This window comes from Euprymna scolopes, chromosome 6, assembly GCF_053919585.1.
Source record: "Euprymna scolopes isolate OS-2025 chromosome 6, ASM5391958v1, whole genome shotgun sequence".
In the NCBI taxonomy this organism is placed as follows: Eukaryota; Metazoa; Mollusca; class Cephalopoda; order Sepiida; family Sepiolidae; genus Euprymna; species Euprymna scolopes.
In genome coordinates, this window is record NC_136487.1 from 137,032,009 (window position 1) to 137,051,550 (window position 19,542).

The following is a 19,542-nucleotide window of genomic DNA, read 5'->3' on the forward strand; positions in this document are numbered from 1 at the left end:
ATTCAAATATTTTATTTAGTCATGACAAAATGCAAGCCTTCAAGAAAAAACTGAATATATGGACTACAAAAGTTAAGAAAACTTTAGATATGTTCCCTACACTGGACGAATATCTCAGCAACAATGATTCAGTTAATGTTGATTTGATAATTGTAGATGTTAAACGACATTTGATATCACTAGCCGAACATTTCTGACAAATATTTCTCGAAAGATATTCCAGATAATATTGGAAATTTTGACTGATCAGAAATCCGTTTAATGTTGAAATAGCTGATAGCATGCTCACAGGAAATGAACTGGAAGAACTGGCTGAAATTTCATGCGACAGAAGTTTTATGCAGCAACAAACTTCGAAATTCTGGCTCACTGTAGCCTCTGAATATCCATTGTTATCTCGAAAGGCAGTTAAGATTTTCGGCACTGACCAATATAAAAAAGAAATAAAGATCCAGACTTGCTCCAGGAAGTGTTTTACGTGTATGTTTGTCAGTAATATCACCAAGAATTGACAGTTTGTGCAAAGCCAAGCAAGCAAGCACATCCTTCTCACTAAGTGTGTATTGAAAAATCCTACGTGTATGTAATTGACAATAAAACTATTTGTTAAATACTATTGCTATTTTCATTTAATATTAATATTTTAGACATTATGGACTTTTCTCGTTCCTAGCTGTTAATATTGTTATCACTAGAATAAAAATCACAGATGGTCGATCTTCAGCCTACGGCTGATTAAAAACCCAATGAGAAATGCAGATTACACCCAGTCGTTTTCATGCCACAGTTATCGGAAGAAAGGCAATATCAAGCAATCGGGCATTTTACTGCCGGAGAGTCAATTTCATAATCGTTTATAAGGGGATCCCTAAGGTAAAGCCTGAAATATAAAGGGATCAGCAAGTCAAGAAGTTTGAAAAACCCTGGTCTCGACCCTTCTTGTAATGACCTTTTCCATATTGATTGCAGTATGCTGCTGCTCATGTGCAGTTCTAGTAGGTCCACCTTCCCATGCTTTGCCTTCCCTATTTGAGAAGGGGTTAGTTTATTGTTAATCGCCCGAGGCGCCCCTACCGGAAAATACTAACGAATGCCATGCGCTGACTTTTCAATCACACTTTCAGATCCTTGTGTCACATTTCTCACTTTGGGAAGAAATAAATGCTATGAGCTATTAAAAATGGATATTATCTAAGAAACAGTATTACAACTTCTTTCTACTAATTAATAAAAACTGTGTGACCACTTCTTGTGCCTGTGTTTCGTGCATCTACGTAACTTGCGATCCCCCAAAAATTACTATCATTCCATTTATTGAAATAAAAAAACTGCAAAAGCATAAAATGAAAAGAAATTGAAAAATCCCATTTGAAAGAAAACTACGAAAGAAAACTACAAAATGAAATCCACCAGAATGCATTTCCGTTTTTTCGTAAACAAGTTGACCATTGTTTTTAAAATATTTTATTAATAGTTTAAAATAAAAAAAGGAGGATTAGTTCATAACGTTTAAAAAAATTTTAATTTGTTTCTGGCTTTAAAATTCTTATAAAATCTTTTGTATTAAAAGATTGCGGCTTATTAAGCTATAGTTGAAAATTTTTTTAAATATATCGTTTTAAGCAAAAACAATATTACGTACTTATTTTTCATGTTGATAATGGAAATATATCCTAAAATTACGAAAACTCATTGAGTGAAACAACTGCTACTGTGTTATTTAAAAAAAATTAGAAAGTCTATCGCTATAGATGATTTTTCGTAATATTTGAATATATTACTATTTTTGGCATGTCAGTTAAGTATGTAATATTGTTTTTGCTTAAAACAACCTATACATATATATATAAAAAAAAAAAAACGATTTGTCGATTGCATCTTAACAAGCACCAAAAGGTTAATAGTTTTTGGAGTTATTTACACCTAATAATTTTTATATAGGTACGAGCAATAATGGCGAAAAAAAAAAAAATAATAATGGGGGACAGAGTTTTGAAAGCCGGTTTATGATAATTTTTTGTAGGTTTCCGACTACTGTTTGATTGTATTTGAAAGATTAAAGCAGAAAGTTAATTTCCAAAAGAAAAAAGAATATTTGTACAAGTAAAAAAAAAAAAAAAAAAAAAAAAAAATATAATGAAAAATGTTTTCACGGCGACATTCGGAAACTGACAAATTCGGCTAAATTTTGAATTTAAATAAATTTATTGTAAAAATCTTTTGAAAGATAAATATTAGTTTTCTGGATCTATTTTAAAAGATAATTAGTAAAGTCCTAAGATATTGAATTAAATAAAAAATACCACCTTGTTTGTCCAAAAAAGTAGCTTAATTAGCCCGCAAAAATGAGAGATTCTGGCTTCGCACAATCACAACAACGAAAAATCGTCTAAGTGTGAATTTTACGGAAGTTCAAAATGTCAAAAGTCAAAGGCTGTCTGAAAATGACGTCAGTTTATAGATTAAAACATTACCTTAACAAAATTAGTGAAAATAACAATTTGGTTCAATTAATAATTTAATGATTAGCAATACAGCATTAACTGAATTTAACTTCCAAAACATTATTAAAAATATTTAATGGCGGAATCTGTTAGAATAAATTGCTTTGACTTTTCTAGAAATAAAGGATCGTAGTTATTCCCCTTGGCCGGAATTAAGGATTCCGCCACATTGATTCTCGAAAACGTGTGTATACTTTTAAGTTGATAAAACCTTTACGAAAGGCATTCCTGTTTACTCTTCTTTTTTTCAATTTTATCAATTAAAAAAAAAAAAAAAAAAAAATGGACAAACTACTGCGGCCAGACAGATTCAACGCAGAACCAACAGCTTCGAATTCAGAACAAATCTATAAACATTAGAAATTGACGTTCGAGTATTACTTACACACTTTAAACAATGGGGAAATAGAAAATAATGCACAAAATCTGTTTGCCTTGATTAATTCAGTCTCAGCGACAATATTCGAAATAATAAGCGATGCTACAGATTACAACGGCGCCATAGAAACGCTAGATGCTGTTTGCATAAAAACCCTCAAACGTTATATTTAACCGACATCAACTTCTGACGAATAAACAGAAACCGGCACAAACTATCGATGATTTCATACAACAACCGGAAGTACTTGCCAAATCTTGCGCATTCCAAGCAGTAAGTGCTGAGGAGAAGAAAAAGCAATATATCCGTGACGCTTTCATTAGCGGCATCTCCTCCTCGTCTATTTGTCAGCGCCTACTTGAAAAACCATTCTCAACTCTACAAGATACCTTTACAATGGATAGGTCTCTAGAACAAGCGGAGAAGCATACGATAAGCTTTGATAACCACCCAAACGTAGCCGCTACCGTAATTAAACCAGAAGACACTCCCTTAGCCGCTATAAAAGGAAATAACCTCCCCAAAGGAATTTGTTTCTTCTGTGGGAACACACGACATTCACGGGCGATGTGTCCTGCGCCTAACGCCGAGTGTAGGAAATGTAAGAAAAATGGCCATTGGGCAAAGGTATGTAAATCTTCCTTCTCCACTGCTGCTGTGTTATACGACCCGGACCCCCCACCCCAATCTCTCCTGACTAGGAACGGATGCCAAAGACGTTACATACACAAAATGCAAAATAAATGGGCAAGTAGTGAATGCTATGGTAAACTCCAGCAGCGTGAGGACGTTTATCAGCAAAAATACAGCAAGAAAGCTGAAACTTTTTATTATTCCCAAACAGAAAACCGTAGCACTGGCGGACCCTAATCATCATGCCAAAATCATCGGCGAAACTATTGTTGACATCTCCCTAAACAGTAAAAACCACTACGCCATGACAGTGGAAGTAATTAAGGACCTGTTCATTGATATGATTATCACAAAAGACCTAAAACAATATAAAACTGTGACCCTGAAATTCGATAGTCCCGGGGAAGAACTTGTTATCGGAGCAATGGGTAAGAGGGACAGTTTTCCATGTATCAAAATTTCTCCTTTTCTCTCATCTTTCTACATGGACGTCCCCTATTGCCACCAAATCTCGTTGTCACTTATTCACTGACAACATATTTATTAGAGAGGAAACTGCCAGAATGTTGAGGGAAGGCATAATAGAGCCCTCTATATCTCCTTGGCAAGCCCAAGTTTTAGTAACCTCAAACGAGAATCAAAAAGAAAGAATTGTGGTCGACTACAGCGACACCATAAATAGATTTACAGAAATGGATGTCTATCCCTTGCCCAACATTAATAAAATGATTGATGACATAGCTCGATATGTTTTTACAACACCCGACCTGAAATCTATTTACCATCAAATCCAAATTAGTCACGCAGATTGGAAATACACAACATTTGAAGTAAATGGAAAACTTTACCAATTTACTCGTATCCCTTTTGGCGTCACTAACGGAGTAAGTGCCTTTCAAAGATGCATCGATGGCATTGTAGAAAGAGAAAAATTAACAGACACTTTTGTGTATGTAGACAATGTCACAATATGCGGAAAGGATCAAAAAGAGCATGACTACAACCTTCAAAAGTTTTATAATGTAGCGAAAAGATACAACATCACGCTCAATCAAAGTAAGAGCATCATTTCTGCCACTTCTATCACACTTCTTGGTTACACAATCCAGAACAACCAAATTGCTCTTGATTACCTGAGGCTAAACCCACTCCTTGAAATGCCACCGCCTCTAAATCTCCGGTCTCAAAAACGAATAATTGGTATGTTCTCTTACTATAGTAAATTCATTCGAAACTTTTCTGATAAGATACTGCCTCTCAACCATAACAAGGAGTTTCCACTGCCCCCGTCTATTCTAAATTCTTTTCAGACACTGAAGACCAACTTAAGAAATGCTACCCTTATAACTGTTGACCTGGATAAAGAATTTGTAGTAGAAACTGATGCCAGTAATTACTGCATTGCTGCTACTCTAAACCAACAAGGTAGATCTGTTGCATTCTTTTCTCGGACACTAAAAGATTAGACATTATGCTGTCGAAAAAGAAGCTGCTGCGATTGTCAAAGCTCTCCGAAAGTGGCAACATTTCCTACTCCGGAGACATTTCAAAGTTATTACAGATCAAAAGAGCATCAGTTTTATGTTTGATAATAAGAGGAAATCTAAAATTAAAAATGATAAGATATGTCGTTGTCGGATCGAACTGTCACAATTCAAATTCAGTATTGTTTACCGTCCAGGAATGGAAAATACAGCTGCTGACACATTTTCTCGCATCTCTGCATTAACGCACACTTTGCAAGACCTCCGTGACTTGCATGTTACACTTTGCCATCCTGGTGTCACGCGACTCAACCACTTCGTCAGGACAAGAAACCTTCCTTTCTCTTTAGAACAAATTAAAAATATAATAAACTCGTGCTCCTCCTGTCAGTATCTGAAACCTAAATTTGCCAGTTGTAACAAAGGAACACTCATACAGGCTATACCACTTTTCCAGCGATTAAACATCGACTTTAAAGGCCCTTTACCTACTTCTGTGCGTGGTAACAAATACTTACTATAATTGATGAATATACTTGCTTTCCCTTTGCCTTCCCTTGTAAGGATATGACTAGCAAAACCGTGATCCAATGCCTAAACCAACTATTTTCAATTTTTGGTATGCCCGATATGATACACACTGACTGGGCTGCCGACTTCCTTGCAGGAGAAATCAAAGATTACTTACGTGGCAAAGGTATCGCCACCTCTAAAACAAGTAGATACCACCCTGAGGGTAATGAGCAAGTTGAGAAACTAAATGGAACTTTATGGAAGGCCATCCAAACGACCTTACACTCTAGCAACATGAAACTGCCCCATTGGGAAGATATACTACTAAACGCTCTCCATTCAATTAGGTCGTTAGTATGCACAGCCACTAATACGACTCCTCATGACAGAATGTTCAAATATAGTCGTAAATCTTCTTCCGGAACTTTTGTTCCCACTTGGGCGAAACCAGGCCCAATATATGTCAGAAATCATACTAAGTCTAGTAAGCTCGACCCTCCAGTAACCCCTGCTACCCTATTAGACATCAACCCCTACTATGCTCATGTATGACTACCCTCTGGTGCGGAAACTACTGTCAATGTGCGAGACCTGGCTCCTAACTCTTCAAATCAAGAAGACCAACACAATGAAAACAATCCTGCAAGCCCTGAAGCCCCTAAAGAACCGCCAACTGACGAAAACAATACCTATGTGAAGGAGAAGAATCCTTTACCTGATCCTGAAAATATCCATGATCCCCAAGATGTGGACGCTGAGGACCAAAATCCTTGTGAGTCAGTGCGGAGATCGTCCAGAATGCGACGATTTCCAAGTAAATATAAGGACTTCTTAATCTAGTACTGAACAGACTAAATTTAACTTCTGTAATTCCATACTTAATTATTGTTGAAGGGGAAAATGTTAGAATAAATTGTTTTGACTCTTCCAGAAATAAAGGATCGTAGTTATTCCCCTTGGCCAGAATTAAGGATTCCGCCATATTGATTCTCGAAAACACGTGTATACTTTTAAGTTGATAAAACCTTTGCGAAAGGCATTCCTGTTTACTCTTCTTTTATCTCTACTTAATATTTCAGAATCTACGGCATTAAAAGAATTTGTGTAATAAAATAGATTACGAAATTTAAATCCTCAAAATAATTTTGTGCTTTTTCGTTTAATGACAAAACAGACAGTATTATATATATATAGTGGAACCGCAGGATACGGTTTGTGGAGTACGATGTTGAATACGATGTTTCTCTGGCCCCCGGTTACGGTATCATTTGAAATGTTATTTGATAATAATTATTATAATCCAGTATTATATACTGTACTGTATTTTGTTACTAATTTTTAATACCGTATCCCGGGGTTCTACTACATATATAATATAAAGCTGAATGTGTGTGTGTGTGTGTGTGTGTGTGTGTGTGTGTGTGTGTGTGTGTGTGTGTGTGTGTGTCTGGTTACGAATAGGCTCCTATATGGTTGACTATTTTAAAAAACTGATTACATATAATGATAGAAGATGCATCGAGACACAGGAATGGGTATGTTTGATCTGGCAGAACAGTGGTTCATTGAAATTGTGGGGGTCTGCATTCGCGCCTGGTCCACATAGTATGGAAATAAAAAATTTAAAAAAACGTTTACAAGTGTTTTTGATATAGATGTACATAATATTTGATAAGTATGTTTTAACTTAAATAGGGATGGTATAATAAAATTGTGGGGTCTGCGTTCGCGCCTGGTCTCCATAGAATGGAAATAGGCACAAACTTTAATAAAGACTTTTTATATCTATCTGCATAAGTATACTTCATAATTATGTTTCAGTTTGAAGAAATATAGTATAATAAAATTATGGGGTGTTCGTTCGCACCTGACCTCCAATAGAATGGAAATATGTCACAAAGTTTAACAAGGTTTTTAATATAGATCCACAGAATATTGTGATAAGTGTTTCAGTGTGAACAGGTTTGGTATAATAAATTATGGGGTTTGTCTATTTTTACTTTCATCATATTTTGCTTTGGTTTTGATACCCCCAAATTCAACCCAAATTTACAAGCCTTCCTTTTCATAACCTATCATACTTTCATAAATCAGAGTCCATTTTCTGTAGGCTGTTTTTGAACCCAGTCAACGAAGGGTACTTTTGCTTGTATATATATATATATATACACACACACACATACAGTTAAAGGTATTCAATAGTGATAACTAGGGCTAAGACAATAGCATACTCTTTTTCTTTGTTTTGATTCTCAGGTATATATCCATTGATATCTTGTATGTTTTTATGTAGAGTGATGTGGTTCTCGCTTGATTAATTGTTTCTGTGTCGGATATATACTCGAGAGTCAAAACAATGAAAAGAATATGCTGTTGTCATAGCCCTAGTGATAACTGCTAAATTTAAGGAGCTTATTAAGATTACTCAATAACAGAAAAGCAAGATCTATTTTTAAATTAATATAAACAAATTTATCAGGTCGAAACACTGGACATGCTAATGTTTCGAACCAATGGTCGGTTTTACCCAGAAATCCTCATCAAACAATAAATGGTTGCTTTCCACAGAAGTCAGTCCTTAAATCTATTAACTCCTATAAATTTTTTTTTTGTATTGATATTAATATTAAAAACCCTTTTTTCTATTTATTAAAAAAAAAAAAAATACAACATCGTTATATATGGTTCACTAGCAAAATTCGCACATTCTTTTAAACATTCATTTTAATCAATTCCCTATTAGTTTTTTGTTTTTTTATAGGATGGTCATCTTTAGTTAACTGTTAAGTGTAATTATATTTATGCAGATATTCTACATGATTTATACTTGCGTAATATTTGTGTAAAAAGCTTATAATAAACACAAACCTCTTTCTATATATATTTATGTATGCTTGTATATATTTGTTTAAAAAATTTTGCCTACCAAACTTCTATGTAAGTTTTTGGTCTACAGACATGGAACTTAATATATAGGATATTCAAACCTATGCAAAACTTTATATTTAGGTATTAGCCAGAGAAAATTGATGCAAAAGTGTGAAAATGAGAAAAAAAATGGAATTTGCCAGGTTATGGTTGAACGACGGCATTACGAATATGCATGCATAACATAATAGCTATTGATACAGGTTTTATTTTTAGCCTTGCAGCAAACATATCCCATGTAATATAATACGAAATCTGCATTAATCAGAAGTGTCATTTGCATTAAACATATTTTAAAAGCGGACAATATCCAAGTGATATCTACACAATCATGGCCTGTGCACTGAACGCAACTTTACAATACTCTATCCTTATTCCCATGAAACTTTGCTTTCTTCTTCATTGTGTCGAAAATAAAACAGAATTTCCATGACCGGATTTTTTTTCAAGAACTGTGGAATACGTTGCGACAACGACAAGACTGCTTCGCTGAAGGTTACAACATGATTGCCTTCAAATCCAATGTCAATTGACACTCGCCATAAACCATCCTCATAAGTTACCAAATTTTATTCACTGCATTTTTTATTTTCAATCCTCTCGTCATATTCATCACCATCGACTGACAATCCATGTATGAACTTCGCCTTTTGGTTAGGACGAAAATGATCGTTTTCAAATTCCACATCAACAGATTCCTGCCATTAACAGTTCCCACAAATATTTGCATGTGGTCCATTCCATCATTCATTAAAAAAATCCTCCCATAATATTCTTCATCTTTCAACTTACACTCATTCCATCTCATTAAAATTCATCTGATAAATGATGACCTATCTAGTAAATAATGAATTAAGTCTATCTTTTATGACACTATATCTTTCCTGTTGTTTTAGACTGAGACTTTGGTCCTAATCCAAAATTTTTTTTTTTTTGGGGGGGGGGGGAGCTTGGCTAAAAAAAAACAACTTTGTGGGGAGGCAAGTAAATAGGAACATCTATCTTAATAGGGCAATGACAAGAGCATATTCTTTTCATTGTTGTGACTTACAAGTATGAGTCGTATATATCCGACACAGTTAATCAACTGAGAACCACACCACTTTCTAAAAACATAAGATATTAACTGATATATATACTCGAGAGTCAAAATAATAAAAAGAATATTCTCTTATCATAGGCCTACTTATTAACTATTATCCATGAGTGGCTCTTAACCTTGATAAGCGGCGACTCATTAGTAAAATACATAAATTAAATAAAATGGCCAGCTAAATTTCCACATCAAACAATCATCAAAGACATTTTTTTTTTTTCATATTACTTTCAAACAAATATTAGAACAGGGAAGATTGCAGCATATTTTCAGGAACGCCCTTTTCTACAAATATCAATTTTTGGTATTGAGCCAAAACCTTTGCTTACCTGCACCATGCCAGTTGCAGGATTCACATTTCGCCTTTGAAATATTTATTTGAACAAAATATAAAGTTGCACAAATTAGGCACAAGGCCAATCAAAAGTATGGGGATAATGGGTGTTGTAGGTCATCCTACTTAAACCCAAATTTGAAAAAAAAAATTTATTTATGTTTCAATAAACCTTTTTTAAATTTGGGTTTATCTTAAGTAGGACAACTTCTGGAGTGAATGCGGTACTGTGGTGACTGAGATATTTCTAGTTGAGAGTAGCATAGACAATTTTAAGTTTTTGAGACCAAGGATGATCAACAACACCCATTATTAAAAGAGAATACGTGAATTCTGCAACTGGCATGCGCAGGTAAGCAAAAGTTTTTGGTTCAATGCCAAAAATTGATATTTATAGAAAAGGGCGTTTCTGCTAGTACGCTGCAATTTTGCCTATCCTCATATTTGTTTGATGTACAGCACAATCACGTTGCCACACCGGTTCTTGCCAGATCACCGAAGTTAAGCCACGTTGAGCCTGGCCAGTACTAGATGGGTGGCCAGTACCAGATGGGTGACCATTTGGGAAGGCTAGGCGCTGTATGTACCTTCTGGGAAGGTTGGGCGTGGGACTAGCACCCTCACCCCGTAAAAAGAACTCGGTCGCTACAAAAGCATCTACAAAAATTGTAGATGGCCTATGCCCCTTCGAGGCTCAATGCTATGGATGGATGGAATATTTGTTTGAAAGTAATAAAAAATTTAAAAGATGATAACTTGTTGATTTTTCTTACAGCTCTTCGCACAAAATATGCGCATTTTTTTTTTTTTTTTTAAATATCTAGAGTTTTTAACACATAATAAAGAGTCTTTTTTATTGGAAAATTCAACATGGTTGTTTCCAAATCCAATGTCATAGACCGTCGTCATGAGTAATCAGACTAGGATCATTCCATTCATCATTTTCGACTCGAACCACCCAATAATATTCTTCATTGGGAGAGGCATTGCTCAGAGCGCTTTTTGTTGCCTCGACAGAGTTCAAAATCGACTTAAATCTAGTGTAGGGTTGACCTATTGAGTTCCATTAAATCTCATTTCTCACAGAAGAGACATTGCGAGTTTCTCTCTACTCCACTATTTCTTCCATGAACAGTGTTTGGCTGAGCTCCAATTTCTGCTTCCTTCTTGCAAGGCATTTTCAGCAAAAACTCATTTTTTAGCATGAAAAAAAAAAAAAATTTTTTTTCTTTGTTTGAGGCCAGAGTCAGACGAAATTAAAAAAAAAATTTTTTTTTACAAGGGTTTCCGTCTATGGCGCACATTATCAGGGGACTGTTTCCTTGCAGATTACAACAGGGTCGTTTTCAAATCAGCACATTCATGTCATGATTCATTTCCATGCGTATTTGAACATCAATCGTTCTCAATCTTTTTATAAGGTTTTTTTTCCAGCTCTCAACCGGCAAGCATTTCATTAAGCCTTATCCTCGACTAAATCTTGATAAGTCGTGACATCACCTTTTTGTAATTTACACTGTTTTTTTTTTTATTAAAGTTCCCTTCAGTTAATTTTTAGATATTAAAGGGCCCCAACGTTCAAACACTTTATTCACAGGCAACATGAATTGGAACAAATATATTGAAGACATTGCAAAGGCTGGTGCAAAGAAGGTGGGCTTCCTCTACAATAAACTACACCTGATAGTGTCAAAGCCACCGTATGTCCATAAACGGAGTATTCTTACCACATCTGGGCTGGTGCATCTACCATTCATCTCTTTCTTCTAGACAGAGTCCAAAAAAGAATCCCATATAATCGATCCCGTATTATCAACTAAGTTCCAACCTCTGTCTCATCATCGGAATGTTGCTTGTTTTGAGACTGGTATTACCCCCTCAACGTAAATATTCCTGAAGCACAAACTAGACCTCCACTTGGAAAGGTGCGAGAGTACTAGAGCCTTGGGGAGGCTTATTGACAGAAGACCAACAATAATTGCAAGCTGAAAAACGATGTAGACTCTATAGACAAAGAGACGAAACAATAAATTATATAAGTGAATTCTGCAAACACGGTTATTGTAATCTATCTCTGGACAAGCAGCAGGACCCTATCCCTTCACTGTAGAGGTCCCTAGATGCTGGAAAATCATCTACTTCAATAGTTTTTTTTTTAATTTATTTTTTTTACAAAGGTATCACCATTTATCAAGGCCAAGAAGCCACTCAAGGACAAGGGTTAAAGAGTGTACAAGAAGCCACTCGAGGATAAGGGTTAAAGGGTGTACAGTAGAAATTGGACAATATAGTAATCGTTAGTAATGGAAATTTGGTAAATTTATTAACTTATATGGAACGGCTCATCAAAAACTTGTTTACGTTAGACTTGAAGACAACCATATTGCAGTCAGCTGGAAAGCAGGAAAACGGAAGACAATTCCATAGGCGTGCAGTTCTTCCATCGAACTTCTAGAGTTTGGACCCCCGCCCACGCCCCCAGCCTCGTTTACTGCTTTCCTAACTGTATGCTGAAACTTTTATGTAATAATAGACATTTCACTTCTTGACTCCATTCATAGTACCCCTGTAGACATGGACCCAAATAGCAACCGCTTACGTTCAAGTGGCAATATGACTTGTTTGGGATGAATAAGAAAAAAAAAATTATTATGGGTTGTATTTGTATTCGGGGTTCTTTGCAAGATCGATGTGCCTTTTATTTCAATTTCACAGGCGCTAAGCTTACCAATTAATTAATTCAAGGTATTTTGTTCAGGTTTTGTTTGACCAATTTAATTGCCCTTACCACACATGCTGTCATATTAATTTTTTCAATGACACAGGTGGGTATGCTAGTCTTGAAGGATCAAGGAGGATTAAAAAGCTGAAGAAAGAGCACAAACTAGACCTCCATTGGAAATTTGCGAGAGTACTGAAACCTTGGGGGAGGCTTATTGACAGAAGACCAACAATAGTTGCAAACAAGAAAACAATGTAGACTCTGTGGACAAAGAGATGAAACAGTAAATTATATAAGTGAATTCAGCAAACACGGCCATTGTGATAAATCTAATTTGCAACAGTTATTGAAAGATATGGATAGTGTTTGAAATACAAGTGGTTTTTGCCAGTGAGCAATCACTCATAATGATATATGAAAATCCTTAGAAGATTAATAATAAACAGCATGTACTACTGTATTTTTTTTTTTTACTTGGGAGTCACCACTTATCAAGGCCCAAAGACCAATCGAGGAAAGGATTAATGAATGTAAGGTGGTAGTTTAGTAATCATTAATGGTGTAAATTGGGTAGACATTGATTATTTATGAGGACGGCTCAACGAGAATTTGTTTACATTGATTAATTACTAATTATGATGAGTATGTAAACGCCGTATTTTTTTTTTTTTTTTTACACTGGAGTCAAATATGTTTTTTTTTTTTTTTACAAAGGAATCACCGCTTATCAAGGCCCAGAGGCCACTCAAGGATAAGGGTTAAAGTGTGTACATTAGTCAAAAGGACAATATCATAGTAATCGTTAGAAGCGTACATTTAGTAAATTGGATTACTGAAGGAGAACAGCTCATCAAGAACTTGTTTATATTGGACTTGAAGACGGCCATATTGTAATCAGCTGGAAAGCAGGTAAACTGAGAGTTCCACAGGTGTGCAGTTCTAAGAAAGAAGCTTTGTTCATGGAATCTACGTTTAGGTTTAGGCACAGATAAAGAGTGAGAGAAATTATTAATAGTGTTTACAGCCAAACGAGTGTTTCTCGTGAATGTTTGGCGAGGGGGGGGGCGATAGATTGGAGCTCAGACGAGCACTTACTATAAAAATAACAATAAAACAGAGACAAGCTCGCAACGTCTTCTGTGAGAAAGAGGATGCAGGGAAGAAAAAAGGGCATCCTCTACTAGGCTCCTAAAATGGAGTACTATTGCCTCATCTGGGCAGGAGCTGCTTAGAACACTCATTTGTGCTTTGACAGGTTTCAAAACCGGCTTCAAATTGTAGTAGCCGATGTCTTTTTCACCTCCTGACAACCTCCTCACAAAAAGAGATGTTGTGGGTCTATCTCTATTTTATTTTATTTATTTTTTTTTACACAGTGATCACTACTTATCAAGGCCCGGAAGCCACTCAGGGATAAGGGTTATTGCAAGTTCATTATTGTTATTTTCATGGCAAGTGCTCGTCTGAGCTCCAAACTATGACCCCCCCCCTGCGCAAGACATTTACAACAAACATTCGTCTAGCTACAACCACTGTCAATAATCTCTCCTATTCTCTCTGTGCCTAAAACTAAACGCAAATTCCATGAACTAAGTTTATTTCCTAAAACTGCTCGCCTGTGGAACCATTCTGTTGGACTGCTTTCCAGCTGATTACAACATGATCTTTTTCAAGTCCAATATAAGCAAGTTCTTGTTGAACTGTCGTCTTAAATAAATTCTACCCAATTTACACCACAACTCATCATTATGGTGCTGTCTCATGACAACTTTACACTCATTCACCTTTATCCTCGAGTGGCCTTTAGGCTTTGATAAGCAGTGACTTCCATGTAAAATAATAAAATAAAATAAATAGTTCAGTTGCCCTTCCACACCCAGTGTGTTATTCATTTCTTTCAATGACTAAGCTGTTTTCAGGTTATACATGTTTAATGTTTATCAACAGTTAAATAGGTTTCCACATTATTTTCAAGCAACTTTTTTCTTTTTTTTTTTTTCACTAAAATCATATTTTTATGTAATTTTCTTGAATAAAAAAGTGTTTTATAAACAACATCATATCAAACATCAGCAACCAATATATTGAGGACATTGCAAAGGCTGATGCACAGAAGGTGGGCTCCCTCTGTAACATAGTGCATGTAAGGGCATGAGAAAGCATCAGCAGCAGCAAAGGATGGCTGGTTTGCAGAGAGATTAGCAGCAGCAGAATTTTTTTTTTTTTTTTTTTTTTTAAAGCGGATATGCAAATTAGGAAGTGTGCGCGAGAAGAAGGAAAGAAAAGGGGAGAAAAATACATCATGTGCTTAGGGAAAAAGCAAAGTGGGTGTTGAAGAGAATGGGTGTGTGAAGTCGAAGACAAAAATGTGTCGGCTGTACCCAGCATGTGGTCGGAAGGAAAAGAAACGTGTGCCAGGCTAAAATGGACAGATGGCAGCGAGAGACTTTTTGAAGTGGTGTTGAAAGTAACGGTAATAAAAACGTTTTTTGTTTAAAAAAAAAAAAAAAAAAAAAAAAAATGCTGACTCGGATTTTATTTATTTAGTTCCAGTTTTATTTTTATGAATTACTAAAGTAAAGATTTAATGAGGAAAAAAAAAAAAAGTTTCATCAGGGTCAATTTCTCCTCAAGACCAGAGCCATCCATAAGAATCTCAACAAAGGGACACATCTATGATTGAAAGATACGAACATTAAGAGGACTAAACGAAATAAGCCATTTATTTTGTACCCCAATCCATAACTAAACGCAAGTCAATTTCTAGATTAGCTGCATATTTTAATATTTGAAGGATATGGGAAAAAAGGCAACACCAGTGGTATCATCAGCATAAATGCTAATTTTCTGAATATTATTAAAAAATTTGTTCCCTCTCTCTCTCTCTTATATATGTAGTCTCCTCCTAGAAGATCGGGGAGGTAGTCTCTCTTAGACTGAACGATCGCATACATTATTTACGGGCACGTATTTTGCTGTATCCATGGCTCATAGGTACAGTTGACTGTACCAGGGTTCGAACCTCCAACCATAAGGTGTATGATCAAGTTCAAATACTGTTACGATAAATATATATATACATATATCATAATAGTATTTGCGCTTGATCAATATATATATATATATATATATATATATATATATGTAGTGAATAAATGACAAACTATATTCCAAAATTCATGATGTTGATCATCTTATTATTTATTCCTTTAACTCAGTTGACATTTACAATTCTTGATAGTATCTGTATCATAGAGCAAAATCAATCAATATATATATATATATATATATATATATATATATATATATATATATATATATATATAGTGTTGGGATGATTGATCTAAACTGGAATCAGGAATCGAAAAACGCAAAACTTTTGGGGGTATCAGAATCGGTATTGGAAAAATTTGTGCCTAAAAGTGGTTTAAATCTTTCTTATCTGTCTGTCGTGTTAGCTCAAACAGTAGGGAACATGACTGGAGTGCTAAATGTTTTGGTTTTGAATCTAGCTGATGGCATCGAAGTAATTTTTTTCTTTAAATCAGTATTACAATTACAGGTACAATATAATATTCAATAGAGAATTGGCTCTATAATAATAAATACCAAATCTGCATAAATTGAAATATATTTAAGCGCGTTTGACCACCTGCAATTTCGCCCCCTTGCATTTTCAGCTCTCTTCTTTTGCTTATTTTCTTTCAATCTCAAACAGGTTTTTCAAATGAATAGCAACGTATGTAAAAGCAATTGATTTCATTGTTATGGTGTCATCTTAATCAGTTCTGATCAGATTTTATTGCTTTCTCTTTCTAAAGAATATTTTATGATTGTTCACATCCCCCTCCCCGAAAATTACAAAAATACAGAAAATAATATGTGTAATGTAGTACACGTGATGGAAAGAAACAGTATTATATGTCAAAAATCATGTAAATCGATTAAATTTTTTTTTAAAAGAGAAAAAATGCTGACTCGGATTTTATTTATTTATTTCCAGTTTTATTTTTATGAATTACTAAAGTAAAGATTCAAGATCAAGATCAAAACTGAAGCCTAAAGATAATGAGTCAAGTATGATAACCATTAGGCCAGCTTGACAATATCTTTAAAAAGTGTTTTCAAACCTACTTATTCTTAACATAAGGAAGCTGTCAAGTGAACAATTCGTGCATATGCAATCATAAAACAGTTGATAAACAGATAAAATCCGTTGACCCCTCCCACCCACCTCACCTCCCACATATTAATTTTTCAATTTTGACCTATTAGCAGCCCGTTTTTCCGGATGAAAACAGATACAAAATTTTTCCACATGTCTGAATACCCTATATACCAAATTTAAAGTCTGTAGATCCAAAATTCATGGCGTATATATGTTGAGAGTTGCCCACACACATGCACACGCACATTCTCACTTTCACAGACATACTAACAGGCCACCTGGCGTTGCCCGGTCGTAAAATACAAATAAATGTTCTACTTTTATTAATACAAATCTGAGACATGTGCATGCGAGTAGTTTTTTTTTTTTTCTAAACAGTTCACTTTTTGCAAATAATAAAAAAAAAAATACTCGAGCTAAAACCAAAACCTTCAGAAAGTGAGTCAAGTATGATAACCATTAGACCAGCTTGACACGATCTTTACAAAGTGTTTTCAAACCTACTTATTCTTAACAAAGAAGCTTTCATATTTCACGACTGTGCATGAGCATTCATAAAACAGTTAACAATCAGTTAAAAATTTAATCAGCCCCCTCCCCTCCTCATGTACAAATATTCCTATTTTGACCCCCTCACCAACAACATTTTTTTTTCAGGTGAACACTGATTTTTAAAAAAATTTCCAAATGTCTGAATAACCTATATATCAACTTTAAAGTGTGTAGATTAAAAATTCGTTAAGTATATAGGTTGAGAATTGTCCTCACACATGCATTCTCATTTTTATAGATATACTAGCAGGCTGCCCTGCGTTGCCCGGTTGTAAAATACGTGTTAATATTATATTTTAATTGATACAGAAACTGAGACATGTACATGCGAGCATTATGTTTTTTTTTTGTAAACGGTTCACTTCTTGTAAAAAAAAAAAAAAAAAAAAAAAAAAAAAAAAAAAAAAAAAGTACTCAGGCTGAGATCGAAACCAAAACCTAAAGACTGAGTCGAGTACGATAACCATTTTTTAAACAGTGTTTTCAATCCATATTTACTTTTAACATAATGAATCTGTCATGTGAACCATTCATGCATGCTCATTCATGGAACAGTTAACAAACAGATAAAAATCCGACGCCCCCGCCCCCACATTTTAATTTTAATCCCTTGCAGCCCCTCCCCCTTTTTTCGGATGAAAACCGATTAAAAAGTTTTCTACATGTCTATGTCAAATTTCAAGTCTGTAGATCAAAAAAAATCTGTGGAGTATATAGGTTGAGAATTGTCCTCACACAGAAACACATTCTCACTTTCAGAGACATATAGATAAACAGTGGTCTTGTCATGTTTTATCTTGCTGATATGAATCTGATTTTATTTACATTAACTAGAATTGTTTTATGTTCAAATCTTATGCAATTATGTTAAAGGGGCGTGTGAGAATGCTGGTGAGGGGTTTGAGCGAATTGATTTTTAATATTTCAGGAATCCGAGCAGTGGTGTGTCCGGGATTTAACTCCTTGATTGTATGTCCCAACCACTTTTATGTAGAAGTTCATTATAGTGGAAAAATATCATGGGAATTTTATTTAACTAAAAAATTTTTTACAACTTTACATTCATTTCTAGAAAAAAAAAAAAAAAAAAAACAATAAAAAAGCTTTATCAATTATTATTATTTTTTTTTTTTGAGTTTAGGCGTTGCACCTGTCTTGTATGGAGAGGGAAAGAGTGGAGGTCGATGGTCAATACACAAATTATTTAATACTAGCGGGGATGCCTGGCGTTGCCCGGGTGTTTAGGTGGTGTAGTAAGGACTCGGAAGGGGGGGGTAGAACAATAGTGGGGGGGGGGGAAGAAGGAAGCAGAAATTGGAGCTCAGACTTTTTTTTTTTTTTTCTCCTTCGTGTTATGGGTTCGAGCCTGCCTACTACCATTTTTTTGCTTTTTTTTAACACCTCTCTTCACCCAAACTACCTACTGTTGTTTTGATTTTTATCTCCCCTCCCCCGGGGCTCCTTACTACCCATCCACACACCTGGGCAGCACCGGGTATCCCCGCTAGTAATATATAAAAATCCATAGAACATTAACTCTATAATGATATATACAAAATCCGCAGGAATTAAAATATCATATTTAAGCATAATTTACAACCGGGCTATGCCGGGCGTCCTTGCTAGCTTAGATAAATACTTTTGCAGTTTTAACGAAAGAGCTAAAATAATATCAGAGAGTATCCATTTACGCTGAACATTTACAGAATGCCAACAGCAATATATTACATATGAAGGAGTCCCACTAGTTATTATATAACAGATGTGAAAGGACCAGAAAGACTTTTTTTTCATTCAAAATGCTAAGCATTTATCCACCATAAAATTTTATATATATATTTATATATATACACTAGCAAAAGTATAGGTTATGAAAAGGAAGAGTTGCAATAAGAGCTTCGAATTTGGGGGTATCAAACCAAAGAAAAATATGATAAAAGTAAAAATAAAACAGATAAACCCCATAATTTTTTTTATACCATACCTGTTTACACTGAAACACTTATCATAATATTCTGTGGATCTATATTAAAAAACCTTGTTAAACTTTGTGAAATATTTCCATTCTATGGAGGTCAGGCGCGAACAAACACCCCATAATTTTATTATACCATATTTCTTCAAACTGAAACATAATTATCAAAGTATACTTACGCAGATAGATATGAAAAGTCTTTATTAAAGTTTGTGCCTATTTCCATTCTATGGAGGCCAGGTGCAAACGCAGAC

General features: G+C 34.9%; 2 protein-coding genes across 2 annotated transcripts in view; one reads left to right on the forward strand and one right to left on the reverse strand.

Annotated features, from left to right (window-relative positions):
* Positions 1-19,542, reverse strand: part of LOC145277978 (oxidative stress-induced growth inhibitor 1-like) — a 204,298-nt gene that overhangs the window by 81,095 nt on the left and 103,661 nt on the right. The gene's annotated exons all lie outside the window — the stretch shown is intronic.
* Positions 1-19,542, forward strand: part of LOC145278252 (uncharacterized) — an 81,091-nt gene that overhangs the window by 880 nt on the left and 60,669 nt on the right. Inside the window, exons 2-3 of the mRNA XM_080130541.1 lie at positions 3,085-3,510; positions 3,728-3,944. Of these exons, the coding sequence (XP_079986667.1) occupies positions 3,085-3,510; positions 3,728-3,944 (643 nt within the window). The remainder of the gene's footprint in view (positions 1-3,084; positions 3,511-3,727; positions 3,945-19,542) is intronic.